The 21,888-nt window shown below is 45.9% G+C and overlaps 1 protein-coding gene and 1 long non-coding RNA gene across 11 annotated transcripts; one reads left to right on the top strand and one right to left on the bottom strand.

The window, feature by feature from the left end:
• The first annotated feature begins 354 nt into the window (after window positions 1-354).
• On the top strand, window positions 355-11,428 carry LOC104692091. 10 transcript variants are annotated; one of them, XM_010403849.4, is made up of 11 exons: window positions 355-1,769; window positions 3,802-3,894; window positions 4,405-4,766; window positions 4,906-5,555; window positions 7,270-7,375; window positions 7,631-7,777; window positions 7,964-8,024; window positions 8,145-8,311; window positions 8,392-8,502; window positions 8,837-8,948; window positions 9,309-11,428. In XM_010403849.4, the coding sequence occupies exons 1-11, from the start codon at window positions 1,526-1,528 to the stop codon at window positions 9,317-9,319; spliced, it is 2,064 nt and encodes a 687-aa protein (XP_010402151.2). In that variant the 5' UTR covers window positions 355-1,525; the 3' UTR covers window positions 9,320-11,428. The 10 variants fall into 10 exon arrangements, with proteins under 10 accessions (XP_010402151.2, XP_010402155.2, XP_010402154.2 ...); XM_010403853.4 differs by having other exon boundaries at window positions 3,773-3,894; window positions 4,405-4,453; window positions 4,723-4,766; window positions 8,837-11,428; XM_010403852.4 differs by having other exon boundaries at window positions 3,773-3,894; window positions 4,405-4,453; window positions 4,720-4,766; window positions 8,837-11,428.
• Window positions 11,307-21,574, bottom strand: LOC120411249. Its single transcript, XR_005603634.1, has 5 exons — window positions 21,524-21,574; window positions 20,992-21,262; window positions 18,464-18,878; window positions 17,366-17,505; window positions 11,307-12,384 (listed from the first exon to the last, which is right to left on the bottom strand). It is a non-coding gene; the product is annotated as an uncharacterized LOC120411249 (long non-coding RNA).
• Between the last annotated feature and the right edge of the window lie 314 nt (window positions 21,575-21,888).

Here is a 21,888-nt window from a genome sequence, read left to right as displayed (position 1 = left end):
GATTCCTCCAGGAGCGGGGGAGCAAAGGCGGAGGCTGCTGCCGGCACCGCCAAGGGCACCAGCTCTTGGGGCCGGTACCAGAGGCTGGCGTGGAGCCTCTGCGCGGGTCTGCAGCAGCCACGGCGCCAGGAGGCCGAGCTGCCGGCGGGCCCAGCGCGCCCCGCGGGGCCGAAGCCGGGTTCAATGGAGCCGCGGCAGAGAACGCAGCGGGGGGCAGGGGCTGCTGGAACGGCCGCGGACAGCGGGAGCGGGGCGGGGGCCGGGGCGGGCCCCAAAAGCGGCGGGCTGGGCTGGTGTGGAGCGGAGAGCCGGGCTGGGGACGGGCACAGGGACACCGAAAGCGGCGGGCTGGGAGCTGTGGAGCGGAGAGCCGGGCTGGGGATGGGCACAGGGACACCGAAAGCGGCGGGCTGGGAGCTGAGGAGCGGAGAACCGGGCTGGGGACGGGCACAGGGAGGTCCTCACACATCATCCTCATACGTCTGATTTGTTTCAACATTAAATTACCACGCCCTCTCCGCTATTTCCCTTTATGCTGAGCTCTTGTGGAACACAAACTCCAGACATTCTACAGCATTACATTACAGAACCCAGGCAAAGTTTTTCTAATATTAGGGAACATGAGAAAAACCAACATCACAATACATTCATAACGATTATGTAACACGCGAAAAGCCAATACCACAGTACATTTATAACACTGGGCACGACTTTCTGCACTATGGAATGTCCCTCTGGCCACGGTCAGCTCTCCTGGCCCTGCTCCCTCACAGCTTCTCCTGCACCTCCTGCCTGGGAAACTGAAAATTCCTGGATTTGGGGGAAGCACAGCTGAGCAACCCCTGCAGCATCAGTTTGGTATCACCAGTATTCTCCTACAAAATCCAAACCACAACACTGCACCAGCTACAGAGAACAAAACTAACCCTGTCCCAGCTGAAAACCCCTTTTGAGAATAATTCCCAAAACATTTAATTCAGGATCTTCTGCCCCTTTACTCACTTGCACAACCCTGTAAGTCAGAGGTTGCTTTTCCCTTCCCAGTAAATCAATCAGAATTTAATTTTTCTGTTTCACACAGCAGGGAAAAAAATTTTTTTTTTCAACTTGCAGTTAAGTTTTTTCTTGGGAAAAGCAATGTCTTCATCAGCTGCTCAGGATTGTTAGGAAAGAGGGTGGAGCCTTCCCAGGCTGCCATCCTCTGAACCATACCTGAGTATAAAGAGCAAAGGAGAACTGCAGCCAAGAAACTCTCAAAAGCTGCTCCAGAGGCTGCTGGGATTCCAAGACTGGGTTTATTCTTCCGCTGCTGGAACTTGCTGCTTCAAAGAGAAGAGGGAAGCTGGACCCAGCTAATTACGTTGGAGGATTAATTACAACTGCCATGGTCTCAATGTGAAACTGGATTGGATTTTTTTTTTTTTTTAAACACAACTGAACAGGGTTTTCTCCTCCCCTCTTCTCTTTCATCTTTCCCTGCACACACACACACACACACACACACACACACAAACACACAGTGGAGATGTTGCAAACAGCCTGCATGAGTCCTGAGCTCCTTGTCAACCAAAACATGAGCGAAAGTGAAATCTGTGGCTACAGCCCAGGCCAGGGGTCTCCACTGCCTGGAGAAACTGCCAGTCCCAAGAGCTGCTTCCAGCAGAGCCCATCGCTGCCAGATTCTGGATTAACTGAGCTGAACGTTGCGAGTCCCAAGATCTACCACCCTCCTCCTCCATGCAAACCTCCAGGGATGCCTGCTCCTGCTGGTAAGAGAAAAATCTTTATTCCCGTTTCCTGTTTTGTGCTTCTTTTGCCAGCTGATGAAGCCCAGTGACCTGGGGCTGCTTTAGTGGCAGCAGAGAGCTGGCCCAGCAGCAGCACAAACCAAGCTCAACCGTATCAGAGATGTTCAGCACATCCCCCTACTCAGGCTTGGCTGGATTTTGTTGTGTTCTGCTGCTGAGGTCAGAAGTGGCTCTGGTTTCTAAAGGATGCCAAATATTCCATCATTTCTGTCCATCTCCAGCATTTTGCTGCTCGTTTGCGTTCTGAATTTCAAGTTTAGTTCTGAATTAACAGCTAGGTAATAGATGTGACCTTCTGAGTTATTAACATTGCAAAGTCACAGGAAAGTGTGTTTGGTGAATCAGTGCCTTTGCAGAGTTCTTCCATTCCTAGGATGTATCTGATCCATCACTGGAAAATCTTCCCAGATAACAACATATTAGCAATCTTACTGGCTCATTATAAGCTTTTCAGAGAAACCTTTAAAATACTCTACAAAAGTAAATAATTCATTGTCCAAACACCAAACTAGAAAAAAAAGGAATCATTTCTAGAAAAGTCTGAGAAGCAAACTCTGCTTTTCGAGGTTTTAATTATTCAGTGATAGGTTAAACACTGAGAAGTGCCAGAAATCTTCAGCACAAAACAACAACCCCATCTCCATTCCAAAGGCACCATTTGCTGCTCGGGATTTCGCCTCCCTCCTGCTGGAGGGGTGTCAGCTCTCATTGCCTGGAGCAGGGAAGGGAAACAAAATCATGCAACAAGAAACCACATCTTGTGGGGCTGGTTCCCCTGCCAGGATTGCCTCCTCTCAGACATCCCAGGAGCTGCACCATTCCCATCTGCTGGGCTCCCCTCCGCAGGGCCCAGCCAGATCTCAGCAGCTGCTGCAGAGCACACGCAGGTTTTGGGCAGGAATATCGGTTCAGGCACCTCACGTTTTATTTACCAGCACCACGAGCTGCTGGCCCAATGCACCTTTTTCATTCAGGCTGTGTTGTTTAATCCTGAACTGTGTTTGATCACAAGAGCTGTTCTCATTCCTTCTGCCACGAGCTGCAGTGGGAATAGAAAGTTTCTCCCTGCTCCAGCATTGCTGCTGGATGACTCCTTGCTTTCAGGATCCCACGCTCTGGTTCCCAAAGCTCAGGCTTTCCTTGGAGCTGTGGCTTTCTCCACGGTCTGTTTTATTGGGAAAACCTTGGTCATAGGCATTAAATCTATAATTTTCTAATATTAATGGCTGCTTCTGAAAGCATTCTCTATAAGGGTTATTCCAAGTGGGGGCACACACGAGGCAGGGACGTGAACAACAGCGTTACATAAAAGATATTTCAAAAGCCAATGGATTTAAGCTCCTAATCTGGGCAAGTCTTTCAAGTTTGGGGATACAGGCACCAGATGCAAGGAGACCTAACACAAACAATCACAGAGCAGCTTGTTTTGACAAAGAGCAAGCCTGTTTGGACAATGAGGTATATGCTGAAATAACTGTTTCATTTCAGTGCAGAAAATCATTGTTTCCCTTTGAATCACAGCACAACCTCCAAACACACTGAGAGCCATGAGGGAAAGCCACTGGACAGAGCATCCCTATCTCAATTTTGAACAAATTCTGCTCCTTGTTGTTGCACTGATAACAAATTACCAAGCCACAGCACAGGAAACTGCAAAGACAGATTTACCACAACACAGGAAAATCAGTAAGAGGGGCAGAGACCTAAACACTGCTGACACATTCCCCAAAAGCAAATCTGTGCTCTGTGGCACACAGGAAAACTGAGGAGGAATTCATTAAAGGAACTATTGAGCAGAGAGGAGGCCAGAGCCAAGGAACACGCAGGGAGACGTGGAAATCTCCCACGATTGATGATGAACGTTGGAATCCGAGCCCATTCCCCAGGCTGACCTCACCCTCCCACCCTTCTCCAACAGCTCAGAGAACTGTGTTACTCTCAGCATCGTGTTGTGACTTTTCCAGACTCTGAACTTAGCTCTGATCCCCCTCAGAAGCGCTACATGGGTGTGAGAGTGAAGATGCCGGTGCGGGAATTGCTGAGGAAAATCCGGCTCTCCAAAGGCCTGGATGCGGCTCACAGCAAGGTGAGGGCTCCCTGAGGCTGGGAAGGTTCCTCCCGGGGCTGCAACATCCTGGTGCCCACAGTCACACCCCACTGAGTGTTCTGGAGGGGTCACACCTGCAGCTGCTGCCTCTTCCAGCCACCAAATCAGTGCTTTCGATAAAAATGGAGAATAAACCAAATTTTAAACAGAATGAGGGCTGGGCTAGGAACAGTTCTGACAGTGACAGCAGGAACCCATCCATGCCATGGATGCTGTACATCAGTCAAGCCAAAGATGGCTCAAAACCCAGTAAAAATATTGCAAAAACAGCCCAAGGAGCTGATAGACTCCCGGGCTGCTGTAAAGATCTTTATAATGCTGCCAAGAATTACCCACTCATGGAAATCTCTCCACCTGCAGCCCCTGCTGAGCAAAATCCGTAGCACAGGAGGCAATTTCACTCTGTTCATGTTACAATATTTGCCACTGTTTCATCTTCTCTCGCGTGTAAGCATCTCACATTGAAGCTGGGTGGTTTTGTCTCCTCAGGAAGCCTCATCAGTGAAGATGGTAACCAAAGGATCCTCAGGAAAAACAGGTTTGGAAACGCCTCAGTTGGTAACAGAGCCTCCTTTTCTAGTAGGATCATCACTGTGAGGTACCCAAAGAGCCAGACCACTTCTGTCCCATGGTCAGTGGTCCCTGCTGGGTCCCAGCTGTCCTTAAATTGCAGGAGGCCGGCCAGCTGTGCATCACCACCCTGTCTGGGTTATCTGTGTCTTATCTGGGGCAGGACTGATGGGAATCTCTGCTCTGTGTGCCTCTCCTCAGCTCTGAGCAGCCCTTTTCTTCCTCTCTTTGCAGCAGAGAAGAGAAGAGCTCACCCTTATACAGAGAAACAGCTTAGACAGGTATGCAGAACACCTTGAACCCCGCTCTGCCAGGCTCCCGGGGCAGAATTCCTGTTCTATCACCGAGGGAGAACAGGACACTTCATGTCTGCTTCCCTCCCCCATCCTCCGCCCTCCCCGGCTCCTGTTGCTGTTTCAGAGCAAGCAGAGCGCTGGGCAAAGCCCCAAAGGCTTGGAGGACCTCGACATCCTGGTGGAGGTGCTGCAGGAGGACCTGAACAAGAGCCAGCTCAGGGAGGAGCCTCCGCCTCCCGTGCCAGATGGGGTTTGGCAGGAATTCTCCACGGATCTGCAAAGCTCCCGGTGGCAAAGTGTGGCGAGCAAGGAGGCAGCTGGTGGCCTGCAGGGGAGACAGCGCAGCTCAGCAGGGCTTCACCAGGAGTCCTGCTTGAAGGATTTCCACCTCATCCTGCGGGCAGGGGCAGAGCCTTCCTTCCACGGTGAGCAGGGAAGCACCCACGGGTCCAGCTCGCCGGGAATGTTCTGCAGGACGGGCGAGAAAGGGAGCGGTTGGTGGATGCAGGATGCGCTCCCGAGCTCCCAGGAAGATTTCCCGAGGAATTCTCCATCCCAGGACACGCCTGCTCTCCTCAGCCCGGCAGAGATGCTGCTGGAAGCTCACAGGGGCTCTCCGGACACCGAGGGACATTCGAGGCTGACCCCAACCTCCTTCACACAGCAGGACCTCTCTGCCCTCTCCTTCTTCCAGTTCCAGCTGCACAGGGAGGAAAGTTTGCTGAGGAACATCCCGGCGGAAAAACTGCTCGCTCCCGATGAAAATGGCAACAGGTCCTCGATTTTTCTGTTGAAATACCTCGGTTTCTGCTCCCTGGGGACATCACTTTGCTCCAAACTCACCTGCTGCCTGCAGCAAAAGCTTCTCTGCTCAAGGGGAAGCTCAAACTTGAATCGATAGATAGAATTTTAGGTGGATATTAAAAATATAAATACTCTGTATTTGCAGAAATATTCCTGAGCTACAGCTGATGTTAGGATAAATTCAGAGCATTAAAATATTAAGGATGAGAGGTATTTGTGGGGATTCACTCGAAAATTAAAATCAAGCAAAATAAGTACTGGAAAAAGAAAAAAGATACGCAAAAAAAATCTTTTCCACGTTGCAGACACTCTCAGGGTAATTATTTGTATTATTAGCTGCTAATAAAAATGGATGGGAGGGTTACACAAAAAACTGCTCGTCTGGAGCACAGACTCCCGAAGAACTGGGAGTGGCTGTTCTGCTGGAAACGAAACAAAAGCAAAGGTTTTCCTGATCCCAGGACACCCCGGGATTGCCCTGGAATTGGGGTGCTTGTGGAGAAAATAGCCATTTATAAGAAATAAATTAAAATAGCTAATTAGTTTCTATGCAGTTCAGGTAGATTGGGATAGGTGGTATCAAATCAGATTGACAGAAATCATGGCATAGTTTATAAATTATCTGAATCTTGAGGAGAAAGAGATTAATTAGAATTTTTAAAAATTGCTCCAAATTTAAAACATTGCTAACCCCACACAGGGACAACCAAGCACAGCACTGGCCTCTTCCCTAAAGCACCACGTTCCATTCAGAATAATGATTTTCAGTGCAATAATAAAATTAGGCTTCACTTTCCAGCGAGTAAACAACAAATAAGCCACCTATTTTCATATTTCCTGCAATTCTGTGAATAATATACAAAAAATTTCTCACACATGAATGAAATGAATCACAATTAAGAAATTCAGAGATTTCTACTCCCGTGTCCATGTAAGATTCACAGGCAAAAATTTCCTCACTCCTAAACTCACTTTTATAAAGATTCTGCACTCAAAACAACACTCAAAGGCAGGAGTACAAACTAAATAAGATCGTTCTGAATGGTGAACAGGGTCAAAAATCCGCTAAAAAAACCAAAAAAACCCCCAAAACCAGATCAAACAAACAAAAGACCCCAGACCCAGCAAGAAGTATCAGAGTTGTTCAGGCATATTTAAGGATATTTTGCTACAAGAGAAGGGAAGAGCAAATAAATAAGTATAACCAATGCCTGCATTAATTTTTCCTCCATGAGGAAAGGAAGACATGCCCAATTTTACAAGAAAAAAAATAAAATAAAAGAGCCTTTTTTGGGGTGAAATGCAGTAATCTGAGTCGTTCAGTGAGACTGAACAGCCAGAGGAAATTGAGCTCTTCTCCTCCACAGGACTCAACTCCAGTTTGGAAGTATTTAAGAGCGAGTGTTTCCCTTAGTTTTTAGGGATCTTGCACCCTTTTCCCTGTTCAGAGATTGTTGGCAGCAAGGAATCACGGAGCAGCTGCTGGAGAGGAATGGGATAATAGCAAGAAATCCTGGCAGACAAAAGCAGCAACTATAGAGAGTAATAAACCCTTGAATATCCCAAGATTTCAGTATTTTCCAGCCTCAGTATTTGATGCTTTAAAATACGCTCTCCCTGCTACTTTGGGGTATTTTAACCCCTCCTTTGTCTTCTGATTGTTCCCAACCGAGTTCTCTTGCAGGCTGCTGCACAAGGCTGTTGCCCAGGGAAGGAGGGCTCTGACTTTCGCCCTGGCACAGAGATTTGCATCCCTCAACAAGATCGACGAGAAGGATGCAGAGAAAAGGGTAGGGTGCTGATTTGCCAAGAAAAAAAGTCATTTTTTTATCACATGCAACCCTCTTTCAAACCCCAGCCAAACACCAAGCATCCTTCTGGTGTCCTGGAAAAGAAGGGAAACAGGAATGGGGAGGGAATGATGGAGCACAAGTGGCAACAGAGCCCCAAAATCCCAACTCCCCACTTCGTTATCTAAAAAACATCGTTGTTTTAAAACTGTTTGTGCCTTTCACTGCAACTTTCTGCCCTTCTTCCCTTCTCAGACTGCTTTGCATCTTGCTGCAGAAAAGAACCAGCACCTGATGGTGAGCGACCTGATCTCCCTGGGAGCCAGTGTCAATGTGCAGGACAGCTCTGGGAAAACTCCCCTCCACCTGTGTGCAGAGAACGGATACCTGAGAGTTCTGCAGGTGAATTGGGTGTTTATATCAGGCAAAAGTGGAGAAAAAGCAACAAATGCATGTTCTGGTATCTAAAATATCCTGGGGTTTTCCCTACAGCTCTGGTCTGATGGGGTTACAGAGGGATTTGGGGGAGGAAAAGGGTATTTTGGCACTGCCAAAGGTGAGGAATCACCTGGATATTGTTCATTTCAGGTCCTGAAAAGCTGCAAAGACAATGGGGTGTGTGTGGAAGTGGATCTGCCTGACCACTGTGGTAAGAGGCAAAGCTGAACCGCACAGGTGCTGGGTTTATCCTCCCCGATCTGTAAACACAGATCTACCGCAGGCAGGGGGCAGGCTCTGGCTTTGACCTTCCCGGGGGTGTTCCCCGCAGGTTTAACCCCCCTGCACTGCGCTGCTCTCGCCCACACCGTCCTGGTGACAGAATCCCACAGCACTGCCAGGGACACCGACCAGGGGAGGTTCCTCAGACTGCGGAAAGACCAAATCCTCGAGGGAATTCTCTGCCTGCTGCAGATGGGAGCAAAGCCTGAGCTGCAGGTGAGGCTCACAGCAGGCTCTCTACTCTGGCTTAAGTGTTCTTATCCTTGTGCAATCACAGGATTTGCTGTCATCTGCAGGTACTGAATTCATGTCCAATCTCCACCACCTGCCTAAAACTCGAGGAGAACACAGAGCTCATGTGTTTGCTTCAGACTCATAAACCCCAAGGACAAGATGTTCTTCAAGAGGTAACTATGGCTGCTTTACACAGGCAATGTCTGGCAGAGATTCCAGGATTATTTTCCAGGATTAAGCAAATATTCAGTACTTAAAAAAAAAAAAAGGTTACAGCTCTCTTATCTTTTCCAGGGTCTTTTTTGCCTCTGTCAGATAAGAGTTCCCACCAGAGTACATGTCATAAATGTAAGAATAGGATAAGATTTCAATTAGAAATACAGACTTGAAGCCCCATTTCAAGTCACTGAGTTTCTTCTAACAGGAGAGAAAACACAGCAGAGAAAAAAAATCATTTCAATCCAGTTCAACTGGAAATTCACTGTTCTGGTCCCTTCACCTGTACAGAGCTACATCCTGCTGGATGCTCCCAGAGGAATACCCAGTGCCCCAGCAGCAGACAACTTACCTGAACCTTGCTCCATGGCATCCTCAGACCTCTTTGATGTCCTTCTCAAAGGTATTTTGTGGTAGGAAGTTGAGTTCAGGTAGCTGGAGGTTTTTCTGACTCAGCAGCTGTGATGGAGTGGCTCAACCCAGTTCCTTCCCTGCTCTGCCATCCCACAGCATCACTGAGGGTGGAAAAGAACCCAAAAATCATTGAGTCCAAACCTCCACGGCGTGGAGCTGGTGGAAAAGACACCCAGAACCTCATCAGAGCCTTTGGATTTACCCCAGAGGCCTGCCCACAATTTATTTTCCTTGCAAACCTCTGTTCTCATCCAAACCCAGGCAGAAAAGGGGGCAGTAAATCTGTGGCTTTAGGAGGAACACCTGGCCTAGGGATTGAGCTGAGATTTGCTGCTTTATTGCCTTCCAGGGAAATGCTGATAACTCACCTCACCTGCATCTCGTGGGCCACCTGCTGCAGGAGAATAACCAGAGGAACAGGCAGTAAAATATAGAATATATTGCAGCTTGAACTGACTGCTGGAAAGATCTCATCTGGACCCAGAATTATAGAGCAAACCCATAAAGGGGGAAACCCTCAGTGCAGGTTTCACCAGGAATTCAGTGTTAGATGCTCCAGGTAGAATTAGATCTTCATTTTCTCACAAATTTGTGCTTCTCTGCTCAGGTCTGAGGTGTAGCTGCCCCACAGTCTGAAGCTCTGGCGATTTTTCATGCAGGTGTTCAGCCTAAGAGAAAGATTTTAACCATCCAAGACCCACTCTTGAGGGTTTTGGTCTCTACACTCCAAATTCAATATTCAGATAGACTGAAAAATCTCAGTCATTGTAAACAGGAGCTCTGGGAATTCAGAGCCTGATGAGTTATATTTAATATTTTCTGCAGTCTGGCTCTGATTTTGGCCAAGGCTGGAGTGGTCACACTTTAAGGCAGTCTCGGGGTGAAGTCCTTCCAAAATGAAACATCGTGCTGAGCATGTTTTTCTCAACAAAAATCAAGCTTTTTATTTATGCAATCAGAATTTTGCACCAATAGTGGATTGTAGGTGAAGTCCGGGACAGAGAATTTCAAACCAGGCCCTTTCTAACAGATCTAACAGAGGATTTTACATTTATAAAGGTAAAAACTTTATAGCATTTGTATATATAATATAAAATTTATAAAATTTACAGAATTTAAATAGATAACAGCTTTTTAAGGATTATTTTTTATACAAAGCAGTTTTGCAAGTTGGGAGGGTAACAAGGAGCTGAAATTATCCTGTACTGCCAGAAAGCCAAGTTATTTGGTAGAATTACTACAAATTAGATCATTTTTTTAAAAAATTATTTCTTCCCAGACTTACTCTCATTCAATTTTAACTTCTGGTTGCGAGTTTGCTGGTTTCTATGAAACTTCCCTGTTTGCTACATAGGGAGCAATTCTACTTTTACAGAACCTAAAGCCAAAAACCAACTGATCCAGCAACCCCTCACGTGTCTCCTGTTGAAGAAAATGGGAGATTTTCCACGTGAAGCCACTGCAGGATCCAGTGTTAAGTACTCAGCATGTTTGGGGAATATTTTTAATGAACCCTTTGCATTTGCTTCTTGTAAAAAAAGGTATTTTCGTGTTATGGGGTTTCCTTAAGTGTTAAGCTCCAAGAGCTACGTTGCACAAGGTGAATTAACTTTGACTAAGAAGTGGCAGTGTTGAAGTTAATTCCAATGGGATTTGGGACATATCCCATGATTCTGATGCCCTGCACAGCTAAATAGTTCTCTTTTGTATTTTTTCTTGTCTGAGTGAGACATAAGAATTCAAAATCTTTCAGTATTTCATTAAAAAATATATATCATTTGTTATTCTCATGATGAGTTGCATATCTCATCCACCTCCTTCCATAACTTCCCCTCATGTTTTAACCATGTGAAGTCTCTTCTTTTTCCCTTTTTGTCCCAGGTTTTACAGATATTTTCCTCTCTGGTTATTTCTCTCTCTGTCCCCCCATCACCACTCATCCTTCTTTGTGTATGCCTTTTAACTCACATCTGTTCTCCCAGAACTTTTTATTCATTTCAAGACAATTAAGGAGGAACTTCTGGGTTAACTCAGCTTCCATTTGTGGGATCGAAGGGTTCAGATCCAACTCCTTATTTTCATTATAAACCGACCAAGAAATCCTACATCACGAGCATGAAGCAGAGTGTTGAACAGAGAGAAGAGCATCCACAAGCATTTGCAGGGGAAAAAACTGAATTTTCTCACAGGATTTCTTAAAAAAGCATAGAAAACTCTCACGTAAGAATACAACAATCAAGTTTTTTTAGTCATGTGAACCATTCAGGTGAAAAGACATTAAACTGATGGAGTATTAAACTATTCCTATCTATAGAATATAATATATTCATATATATTCAATATACTCAGAGATTAACTTGCTTCTAAAGTATATTCTACGACAGTTATCCAAGAATTGCATTGTTAGTAGGTGGCTTTACATCATTTCACTGCTCCTTCTTGGCAATAAATACATTATTTCATGCAGTACCTTGGTTTTTCTGTACTTTTCTATCTGTACTAAGCTCAGAACAGAAGGGACATCATGCAAAAAAACAAATTAAGCAGAGTTTAGAAGCTGAGGGTGTAAAGATTTTGTTGTTGGTTTGGTTTTTAAGATGACAGAAATCCTCCAGCATCCCCCTTTCCCACCACTGATTCCAAAGGGAATTACAACACCCAAATTCCTGGCAGAGTCTCCCACTCTGGAGAGATCCAGCTGCTTCCCAACCCCGTCCCCCCAGCCTGGCACCTCACCCACAGCAGAAACCCAGCCCAAACCCTCTGTTTGGTTTTCAGCCCCCAAAGTGTGTCCTTGAAAGCCTGATTTGCTGCACTGATCTTTGCATCAAATGCTCTTCCCCAAGGCTGCTGAGACAAGATCTCACCTCCCAGAGCCCAAAACCCTCAGCTGAGGAGCACAGGGACTGCTGCCCACTAAAGCAGATAATGGCAGGCAGAGAACAATGCCATGATTGTAAGTAAACCACAGGCAGGCAAAGAAAATAAATTATATTTAAAAAACCCAATTCCTTCCAGCAGACAAACAAAACAAATCCGATCTTTTAAGACGAAGAGCCAAGAAAAGAGCTGGAAGGGGGTTGGACACTGAAGAAAATAACCCACAGCCCTTTGGAGGATATTTTGAGAACACAGATCAACAGCTGCCACTCGGGAAGAAATGCTCACGTTTCCTCTGCACTGCCCTGCATCCCATTCCCATCCCTCCGCCTCTCGCCCCACGTGCTGACAGCCAGGCTGGATTCCAAGCAGGGCTGCAGGAGCCAAGTTCCCGAGCCAGGGAGGAGGGAGAGGCCGAGCCCTTGGCAGGTTTGGATTCTTTCAGAGCAGTCTCGCCCATGGAGTTTTATTTTTCCTGCTCTCTTTGTGGCTGGGGAAAGTTGGAAGGCGAAGGATCCGGTTTAAAGCCAGGCACGTTTCTGCAGCTGTGGGGAGCAGAGCAGATGGAATAAATTTGGAGGAGGGAGTCCCACTAACTGAAAGCTGAGTGTGCCAGGCACTTCCAGGAGGGAGCACAGTGGGGAGAGGCAGGGAAAGGAAAAAGGGGGGCAGAACTGGACATGGACAGCAGAGCTCTCGTGTCCCACATCATCCCAGGCACAAACACAAGCCAGCAGCTGCAGGTCACTTTTGAGCCTCATCCTGCTCACTTCATCAATGTTTACCCCAAATTTTCACTTGTTCTGAGGACAAACATTCAGTTTAACACCTGGCAGCTGCAGGATGTGCCCTAAAGAATTCCTTCTGTCTTGACAACAAGCGGGCTGTCACTCCAGCCATCCCTACGTATTTATATCCACCTTGAGTGGCCCAGTTTTGGGGGTCACTTGGCTTAGCAGCAGGATTTTGGTGGATAAAACCTCATGTCCCCAAGAAAATGTTCCCCAGTTGCCCCAGGCAACTGCTCTGCTCCGTACTTGGCCATAGAAGCTGCTACACCCATGAGAATCCTGTCTGGGTAGGTCCCAGCTCTTAATTATCTCTAATTTTTATCTCTATCCATCAGCAACAGCCCCAGAAGTTTACAGAAGTCTTGGGTTTTTTTGAGCATAACAAGCTCTGCAAACACACACTGAGAGGTGCGTGGGGTGATAAGCACACGCAGAAATCCCCACACCACGACTGCAGAAACCAGAATAAACACCCAGCTCAGGCCTGAAGGAAATCACCCAGCAGGAACTAACACAAAAACCTCGTGCCAGATTTGAAATATTAAGTTTGGTTTGCTTTGTTTTAAATGAAACCCCCTGGATCCCTTTGCTGCTGATGAGTAACCAGTTTTTGAATCCTCCACAATTATTTCTAGAAAGGCATTCGCAGCTAATTGTGTGCTAGAGGCAGAGGAACACACACCAACCTGCCTTCAAAGCTCCACACGGAGGCCAAAAGGATTTTCACCCTCACAATCCCTGAGACTTGAAGCATTTTAGAAGCACAGCCCCCTTAAAACTCCAGGTTTAATTTCCTTCAGCAGCTCTTTCTGCTCCCTCCCCAAAGGTTCTGTAGGACTAAAAGGTGTTTTTTTGCAGCTCTGCTGAGGCTGCGATGAAATCACATTTTAATTAAGCAAGAAGGGCTGGCCGCCTGCTAGAGAGGCTCTAAGAAACACCAGCGAGCACAAATTCATCTGCCAGGGCTTTAGGCTGGCCAGGTCCTGCTCTCATTTCCCCGTGCTCCCAGGTGTGCATGTTTTGACTCCCAGCTAACGTGACCTTTCGTTTCGCTGGAATCATTACTCACACACTACAGCAATCCCTGCTCTGATATTTAAAACTGATAAGCTTCTGCAGAACCCAGGGGTTCTTGGAGTTCACAACCAAGCTGCTGTTTGCTGAGGTGAAGAACACACCGTGCAACTCCATCCTGGTGACATTTACCTTGTCATAGAGGTTATTCCAACAAGGCTGTTTATTTTCTTTGCTCACAGCAGGGTATTTATTTCCACTTGTCTGTTAAAACCCAAAAACCTCAGCTTCATACCCTCGCTGATTAAATAAACTTTGGGGTTTAACTTCCCCACGTCGCCTCCTCCCCTAGAATCAAAGCTGCAGACAAAATTTATATTTTAACCCATCAATCAATCCCGTTGCAAAAATACAACTACAAAGCCCAAGTGAAAATAAACAACTTCCAGTCGCTGTATTGTCCGTGGGATTTGAATAAATTCTGAGCTCTCTTTGGCCTCCATCCTCATTTGTTTAAATTTAAATTGTGATTCAGCTGGCTTTTCAGAATTATCTCAGAATAACCAGCCTTTGGGGTTGTTTTTTTGTTTTTCAACACAGAAATCCAGTCCCAAGTATACCAGAAGTCCTGTACCCATTTGATCCCCCAAAACCCAACATTATTCCCACAATTCCCCAGAAAGGATAAACAAGAAAAGCAATAAACAGTAGGAGAAAAAGGAGAACTAGACAATAGAAAAATATGGGAAGAGGAAGGAAAATAAAAAGAGAATCTGCCACTTTCACAGCCCCAGTTCATGGGTGGTTGTTGCTCTGGAGGTGACAAATGACCCTGCACAGCCACAGGGTGTGCTGGCACATGCTTGGATTTTATGTGGTGCAGTTCAAGATAAGCTGCACATTTCAGAGTCCTGAGTCCTCCGAGAGTTCATTGTGGGCAATTCCTGCAAAAGTCACCCCAAGGCCCTTGGCTTTGTCCCAAAAGTCACAGCCCAGCCTTTCCCTGGAAGCCTTACATATTATTTCAGCATTTATACAACTTCTCTTCATGTGACTGTAAACCAAGGGTTATCTAAATACAGCAGAGCCAAAACCTGCTGTAAATAACAGCTGGAGAGTAAAGTTTATGTGGGAAAACAATTAATACTTTATAAAAATAGGTTCATCAAATACTTGTAGGTCAACATAATCCACTTGTGGCTCCTTTAGAAGTTTCTCAGCTATGAAATTTTACAGAGAAATAAGATCAAAACATGGCTTGACTGACTTGCTAACCACAGGTCAGTACCTACTTATTCAGATATAATGTAATTAAAATAAATAATCTCAAACCCTGATGCCCAGGAAGAAAAATAGTTAAAAATAGCTTAAAACAGCTGAAAAATAGCACAAATCTGCTGTGGCACAGACTGAAAACAGCAGTGATTAAGTCCAGCAAGGGGAGAAACAAGAGAACTCCAAACCAAAATAATTATATGACTTTAAAAACTCCTGTTAAAAATGTCAGGGATGATTTCACATGCTCCGGAGCAGCAAGAGGCTGGTTTTGCTTTGCTCTTTCAGGAGCTGCTTGAGATGGTGTGAAATTTCTGTGCTTAATAATAATAACATGAATTTAGATGCTATTTACTCAAGAGCCTGCTCATTTTCTTTGAAAACCAAATAGAAAACTTGAATTTTTTATTCTTCCCCTCTTTCTCTTGTCCCTTTGCTTGGACTGAAAAGCAAAAGCAGGCAATGACTGAAGTTAGCTAAGCCTGGGAGAGTGACTCAGGCATAAATTCTTGGGCTTGATTAGTCACCAAATGCTTTATGGGGCTGTTAAATTCCCCTCCCTGCCAGGAAAGCCCAGCCTGGCACACGGGACAGCGTTGGCGATCAATTCTGTGGAAACTGGAAGTCCTACATCTGCTTATCAGCCAGGAATCACCAGCCTGGGGCTCAGATTTTATCACAAGGCATTTGTTTGTTTATTTTTTTATTTATTTATTCTGGGCCCATCACCGCTGGACACTGATTTGTGTGGCAAACAGCAGATAAATGACTCTGAAACACTTCCTAGATGAAGGAAAGCTGCTAATTGCCTTTGTTGTTCCCTGCCTACAAAACTTAATCCCTCAAGTAATCTCTGGGGTCATTTCCACATCGCATTCCTAAAAGCTGAACTCTGCCAGACCCAGGGCTGGGAGGTTCGCCCAACCTAATCTTCACTGGATAAAAATAAATAATAAAAGATTAAAAAATTCCGCGCACCAGAACCTGCGGCCCTGCTGTGGATTCCTTTCCTAAAGGAGCGGGAGCGCTGCTGCTGGGTGCGCTCTGAGGCTGAGCCTGCAGGGGACAGGGGATGGGCAGGAGCACAGGCAGCTCCTGCATTCCAGCCTGGTCCAGGAATCCTCTGCGCAGGATTTCTCCAAAGGGGGCAGCTCCAGGCACGCTCAGAGAATGCGAACCCAGCCAAGGAGGGAGTTTGGGCACTTCCAGCTGCGGCAGCCACGCAGCGGGGATGGTTTGGGCTGCAATTTAGAGCGCAGGCAATTCGGATGGAAGCAAATCCTACTTTGAGAGCCGAATTTTAGTGGATGTTCTGTTGCACGGCCTTTGGCTGAGGACTCCAGGCTTCCCTGTGTGTAAAAAGCAACTGATCCCTTCACTGGAACATCAGAGATTTGTCCAAGGAGCAACAATTTCTGGCAATTTCTGCACATTGCCAGTTGAATCACAATCCTAACTTTTGCAAACAGATAAATAAATATCTCCTCTCTCTGAAAACCCCTCTCTTCTGTTTTTCTCCCAGACTGCCCCTCAAAATAAATCAAAATACGCAAACCACTCACTTCTTGCGTCCCTAGAAAGTCCACCCAGCTGCAGGTCCTTGAATAAGCAGTTGTGTGAAGGAACTTTAAGAAAAATGTGCATTTATTCGTGCCACAGAAGGTACGAGCAGATGGGGAAAGCCATCCAGAAATGCTGTGGAATATTTGATTATAAATTCCTCCACGAGAAAACAGAAGCCTGTGCTGGATGTGGAACATCTCCAGCATGGCACAGGCGGGCAGGGGCTGCGATATCTGCTCTGGGTTACGAGGGCAAGGGCTCGGCAGTGCCATCCGTGTGAAATGTGGCATCAATCCCCTCCTCCTCCATCCTGCAGGGAGCCAGGCTGCCCTCTGCTGTGGGAATAACGCTGGGCTGCAGCAGCCCTGCCCACGTTTGTCACCTCCAAAATCCCTAGAGATCTTCAAAAGCAGGTCCGTGAATTGCATTCTAGATATTGAAAACCAGAGGGGGCAATCCAGCCGTGGATAATTACATTTTTTTTTATGGTAAATTCCAAAAAGACACCAATTTCTCAAGAGCTTTTGGCTTTGGGCTGCGCAATTTAGGATGAGCCTATCCCCAATCCACAACCCAGCTGATCCCACATCAGCTGATGATCCCTTGTGGTAAAATGAGGATTTGTGGACTCTCCAAACCCAGGGTTGCTGCAGGGACCCTGAAACTTCAGCTCACACAGGAGCAAACTGTAATCACAAATCAGCACCCCCCTGGCCTTATTCCATAAGAATATTCCCTGGATTGGGCAGAGAACAGCCCTGCTCTGTGACCTGTGGGGCTCAAATAGCTCCCATAAATATTTCACACCAATCTTTTAACTCTCCCTGGCCATGAAATATTCAGCAGGAAAGGAAAGCTCTCCTGGTGCCTCTCTGTTACTTACCCACCTTTGGTGGTTCAAGCTGCTCAGTGCAATAAATCCATGGCCCTTTTCCTCTTCTTCTTCTCTCTTTTCCCAACCTTGCCAGGCATCAGCGGGGAAACACACCTTCAAAATCATGAGGAATGCCAGAGAGGGATTCACTGCAAAAGAAGAGAACAGAGGCTGCCAATTTGTCCAGCAGGTATTTGTGGATAATTTACCAGAGATTATTTGCTTCTCAGTCACATATTCCTCAATAAAAACGAAATCGGGCTTGAATTTTGCTACAATAATTCTTAGATAATCAACTAGGCTTGCTGAAATTCCTATTGTAACAGGTAAGAAAGCTCAAAAAACAAATGTAGAGCACTGGATTTTATTGTCAGAGTTCCTTTGTGCACTGTGTAATTAATATTGAAACTGGGGAATATTTTGAAGCAGGATGCATTTAACTGATTTATGAGATAAATACACTGCACTATTTAAACTGGAAACACAGCCATTCATCTCCACAGCAAACTGCTTTGCAGAAGAAAAACTGACAGGAATTTTTTGCTGTTCAAAGGCTTTTTCTGCCCCGGAGGGAACCACACCGCGGTGCCGTGTCCGCCGGGGACGTTCCGGTCGGAAGGGGCAGCGCTGCCCTCCCACCGCTGCCTGCCCTGCCCCGTGGACTTCTTCAACCCCAGGCCTGGCCAAAAATCCTGTCTCCCCTGTGGCTCCGAGGCAGCACAGCCTGCAGAAGGGCAGCAGACCTGTGTGTGCCTCGGGAAAGGGCAGCTGTTCCAGGTACAGGAGAAATTCACATTGAGCCACCAGGAGAAATTCGCATTTTGGTCATTCTTGCCTTCGCTGTCTCTCTCTTTATCTCATTGCCAACCACCAAAAAAACACAGGGAGAGGGATGGCAACACCAGATTCGCAAATATTCTGAGTTTCTCAGGGTTATATCAATCCTCCCCTTCACTGGAAGGTTTAGGGTGCTGTGTGGACATCAAAGCTGCAGGTTCCTAAACAAATCCTTGTTCTAATTTCCAGCCTCGTGACGCTCTCTGCACCTGCCCCCCGGGGTTCAGGAGGTCTGGGAGGGATGGAAGCCTCTGTGTCAGACAATCCTACCCCGTGTGCCGGGACTCAGCCTCGCGGAACCAGGAGGGGCAGTGCTTGACCAAGAGGGGATGGGCTCGCTACTGCTCCGAGAAGGTATTTCCATTTTTGTGTTTGTTAAATCCCAAAACTGGGCCGAAAACGCCCCGAAAAGCAAAATTCCCAAGCTCTTCCTTCACAGGGCACAGCCAGCATGGAAATCAAGAGTTATTCGTGTTTGCACAGGAGTTTTTGCCTCTTCTTCAGCTTGAGGACATTCCTGTACTGCCCTGTTATTCCTTCCTCTTCTCCCGCAGGTCTGTGCTGTCCCCAGCGATTTCCAAGGCTATGACAAAGTTCTTGGCCTCTGCATTTGTCACTCTGACAGCCTGGAGAGGGTGTGCAACGCTCAGTGTAGAAGGCAGCAAAAAACCACCCTGCAGCTCACCTGTGCAGAGAGAAAAGCTCAGCTTTTCATCACTCACAGCAATGGGAGCAAGGTGAAAAAACCTGTGGCTATTTCCACCATCTCCCTACTTTTGTCAGGCTCTGACCCTCATTCCCTCTTGCTCAGAAAAATTATAGAATGCAACAAACAAAACCCCCCAAACGTTATTCTATTACACACACAAAGCACTTTTAAATTATATTTCATCCATTAAAAGAATTCAGGTGAAAAAAATCTGAATTATTTTTCTCTTAGACTGCTGTTTTCTTAGAAGGTTTGAGGATGGTTCTACCAAGACCAAATTTCTCTTTGGAAGATGTCTGTTCTGCAGGACAAGGCCAACAAACCCATCCAGCACACGTCGTGGAGATGAGTGGTGAGGGAAAGAACAGCAGCAGCTGGGGCATTCTTGGGGTGTTAAATGGGGTTTTGCACACAAAAAGCCTTTCCACGATGTTTAAAACACAAATAACAAGAGATCTCCATGTTCATATCCTGAGAACAGCAATAGGACTTCAGCACTACACACAAAATTTATCCTGCTCAATCCCAGAGCATCCATTTGAAATTTGTGTATTTCCAGCAGCACAGGAAAGGGCAAATATTCAGGGATTTCCTTCCTAAATTACAATACAAAGAGCTGGAGAATCCCTTTGCCTGGCAAAGGAATCCCTTCTCAAGTCCTTCACCTGCACAGATATTTTTCTTGGGATTTAGAATTTAATGTGCTTTCACCAAGTAAAATTCGAAGTAGTTAAAAAATTTTCCCTCAGAATTCCAGATTTGGGCCAAAAAGCACAATTTGCACAGCCAGGAAATTTAATACCAGCATTAGGAAAGACTCCTTTGCCCCTGTGCTCTTTGCACAGGTTCATTGACTCGAGCCAGGTTAAACCAGTAGCTGCATCAAACGAACCCTAAAGGCTTTGAGCAAGGCCCAAACATTTTTAAAACTGCCCTAGAATGAGAAGAATGTGCTAAAAATGATCCCATTTGAGTTTAGAGCTTGCAAGTCGTGCTTGGGGGCTTTGGGGAGCAGATACTGTACAAGGAAAAGCAAAATTCAAAGCAAAATTCATGCTCAAAACCAGAAATGACCAGATTTTTTTTATACCCCTCCAGAGAAAGGATTTTTAGGGGTGTATAATCCTGACCCTCAACTACTTCATAACCTCATCATGCTGAATGAGGCTTCATCTCTTCATAAAAAGAATCCTCCTTCAGCAGCAGCTCCAGGTGAGTTCTCCTGCAAAGCCCCTAAATTTGTATTTAATAGAGAGAGATTCTAATAATTAATTGTGCTTTGTGATGTGCACGCAGCCCCCACCACCGCCCTGGAGGGCGCCTGCAGGGAGCACCACGGAATTCCCTCAGCAAATAACAACCACTTATTAAAATAAACAGAATTCAATACATCCATCCTGCTCCTGAGGTCCTGCTGGGGCTTTTTCTGCTCACATTCCTTGTTTTGGGCAGCCCTGGGATTATTCTGGAATTCTCTGTTTCTCTCTTTTCACGCTGTCTGGACAGCAAACCCAGCTCTGGACATTAAATTTACATATATATATACATGCAAATTTAATAGATATGTATATATATTAATATATATATGTATATATATATATATATATAGGTGTGTGTATTTACACTTACAGTTAGAAATTCGTTTATATTTCTATCTCCTGAGGGTGTTGTGTGCTCTCACAGATCCCTCTGGCCACGAGGAGTGCAGGGAGCCCCGGCAACAAAGCCTGAGCCCCCCCAACTCCACATCCCAGCCCACATTTCTTGGCATCCTCAATCCCACCACCTGCATCAGTGGCAATGTGACCCTCGTGTTCGTTGTCTCCAGGGAGCATTTCCCAGTTTATGATGTGTAAGTACATTTAAGAACAAAAAAGAACTCAGCTAATGCGTTTTTAGTTCAACAAAGAGAAATTCTTCACCTTTTTCCAACATGGAATTGAAAGGAAACATGAGGAGGAACAGTAAAATTCTCATTATTAAACATAATTCAATGTATTTTTCACCGTGCACAGTAGGAAACAGCATTTAAGTCATTAAGAAATTCACATTTACTTATCAAAATAGGCAAAAATAAACTTGTACTTACTGTTCCTGATGTCTTGGCAATGCTGTTTCTGACCTAGAAGGGCTCTCAGTAACTATTTTTTGCCCTGGTAAATAAAAATTCCCGCTCCTTAGGGTTAATTGCTGTGTTTGTTTGGGGGATAGGTGGTTGGAGCAGCCCAAAACAAAGTTGGGTGAGGAAATACTGGAGCTGTGGGGACATTGCAGTGCCTGAACTCCCACTGATGCTCCTTCATTTACTGGTGTGACGAGCAACAGCTCTGAATTTATAAATGTCCACCCTAATCATGAGCCTGTAAGAAAAAATAATTAAAATTAAAAAGGCAATGACGAGAAATTTTGTACTTTTCCCTCCTAGAAACAACCTGTACAACACAAACGCTGCATTTGACTGGGGAGATTTCCGAAGCCTCAGGGAAGAAATCAGAGAAACCTCACAGAAATTCCTCTTGTTCCTTTTCCAGTTCCAGGCCCCCGGCACTTACGTGCTCCGGCTGAGCAGCAACCGGCACAAGAGAATGGTTTGCACCCAGAAATCCTTCATTTTTACTTACTTGGCAAAGCATTTCATGCTCCAGGTGTAAGTTTGGAAACACAGGGAGCTGTAAAAATAACAGTGAACATCTTTTTAGAGCGCAGAAATAAATACGAGTTTGTTTCTGTGAGGGGAAAATGGCACAATTCCTGCAAAGTTTGAATTCTGTAAGAGAAAAAAAACGTATTTAAATCATCATGAAGATGAAATTAGATGCACTGACACGTGCCTGGCCTCTCTGTCCTGTCCTGCAGTACCTCAGGGTGATGCCAGCGGGGGGACAGTGCTATGACGAGGGGCCCTTCTTCCCCAGCATTCCCAGGTTTGCTGTCCAGGTGGGAATTGCCAGGAAAAGGGAGCTGCTCCTCAGCCCTGACTGGGCAG

Source organism: Corvus cornix, chromosome 24 (genome assembly GCF_000738735.6).
Source record: "Corvus cornix cornix isolate S_Up_H32 chromosome 24, ASM73873v5, whole genome shotgun sequence".
Classification (NCBI taxonomy): domain Eukaryota; kingdom Metazoa; phylum Chordata; class Aves; order Passeriformes; family Corvidae; genus Corvus; species Corvus cornix.
The sequence above is the reverse complement of the archived record's forward strand: the minus strand, read 5'-3'. Positions and strand labels throughout refer to the sequence as shown.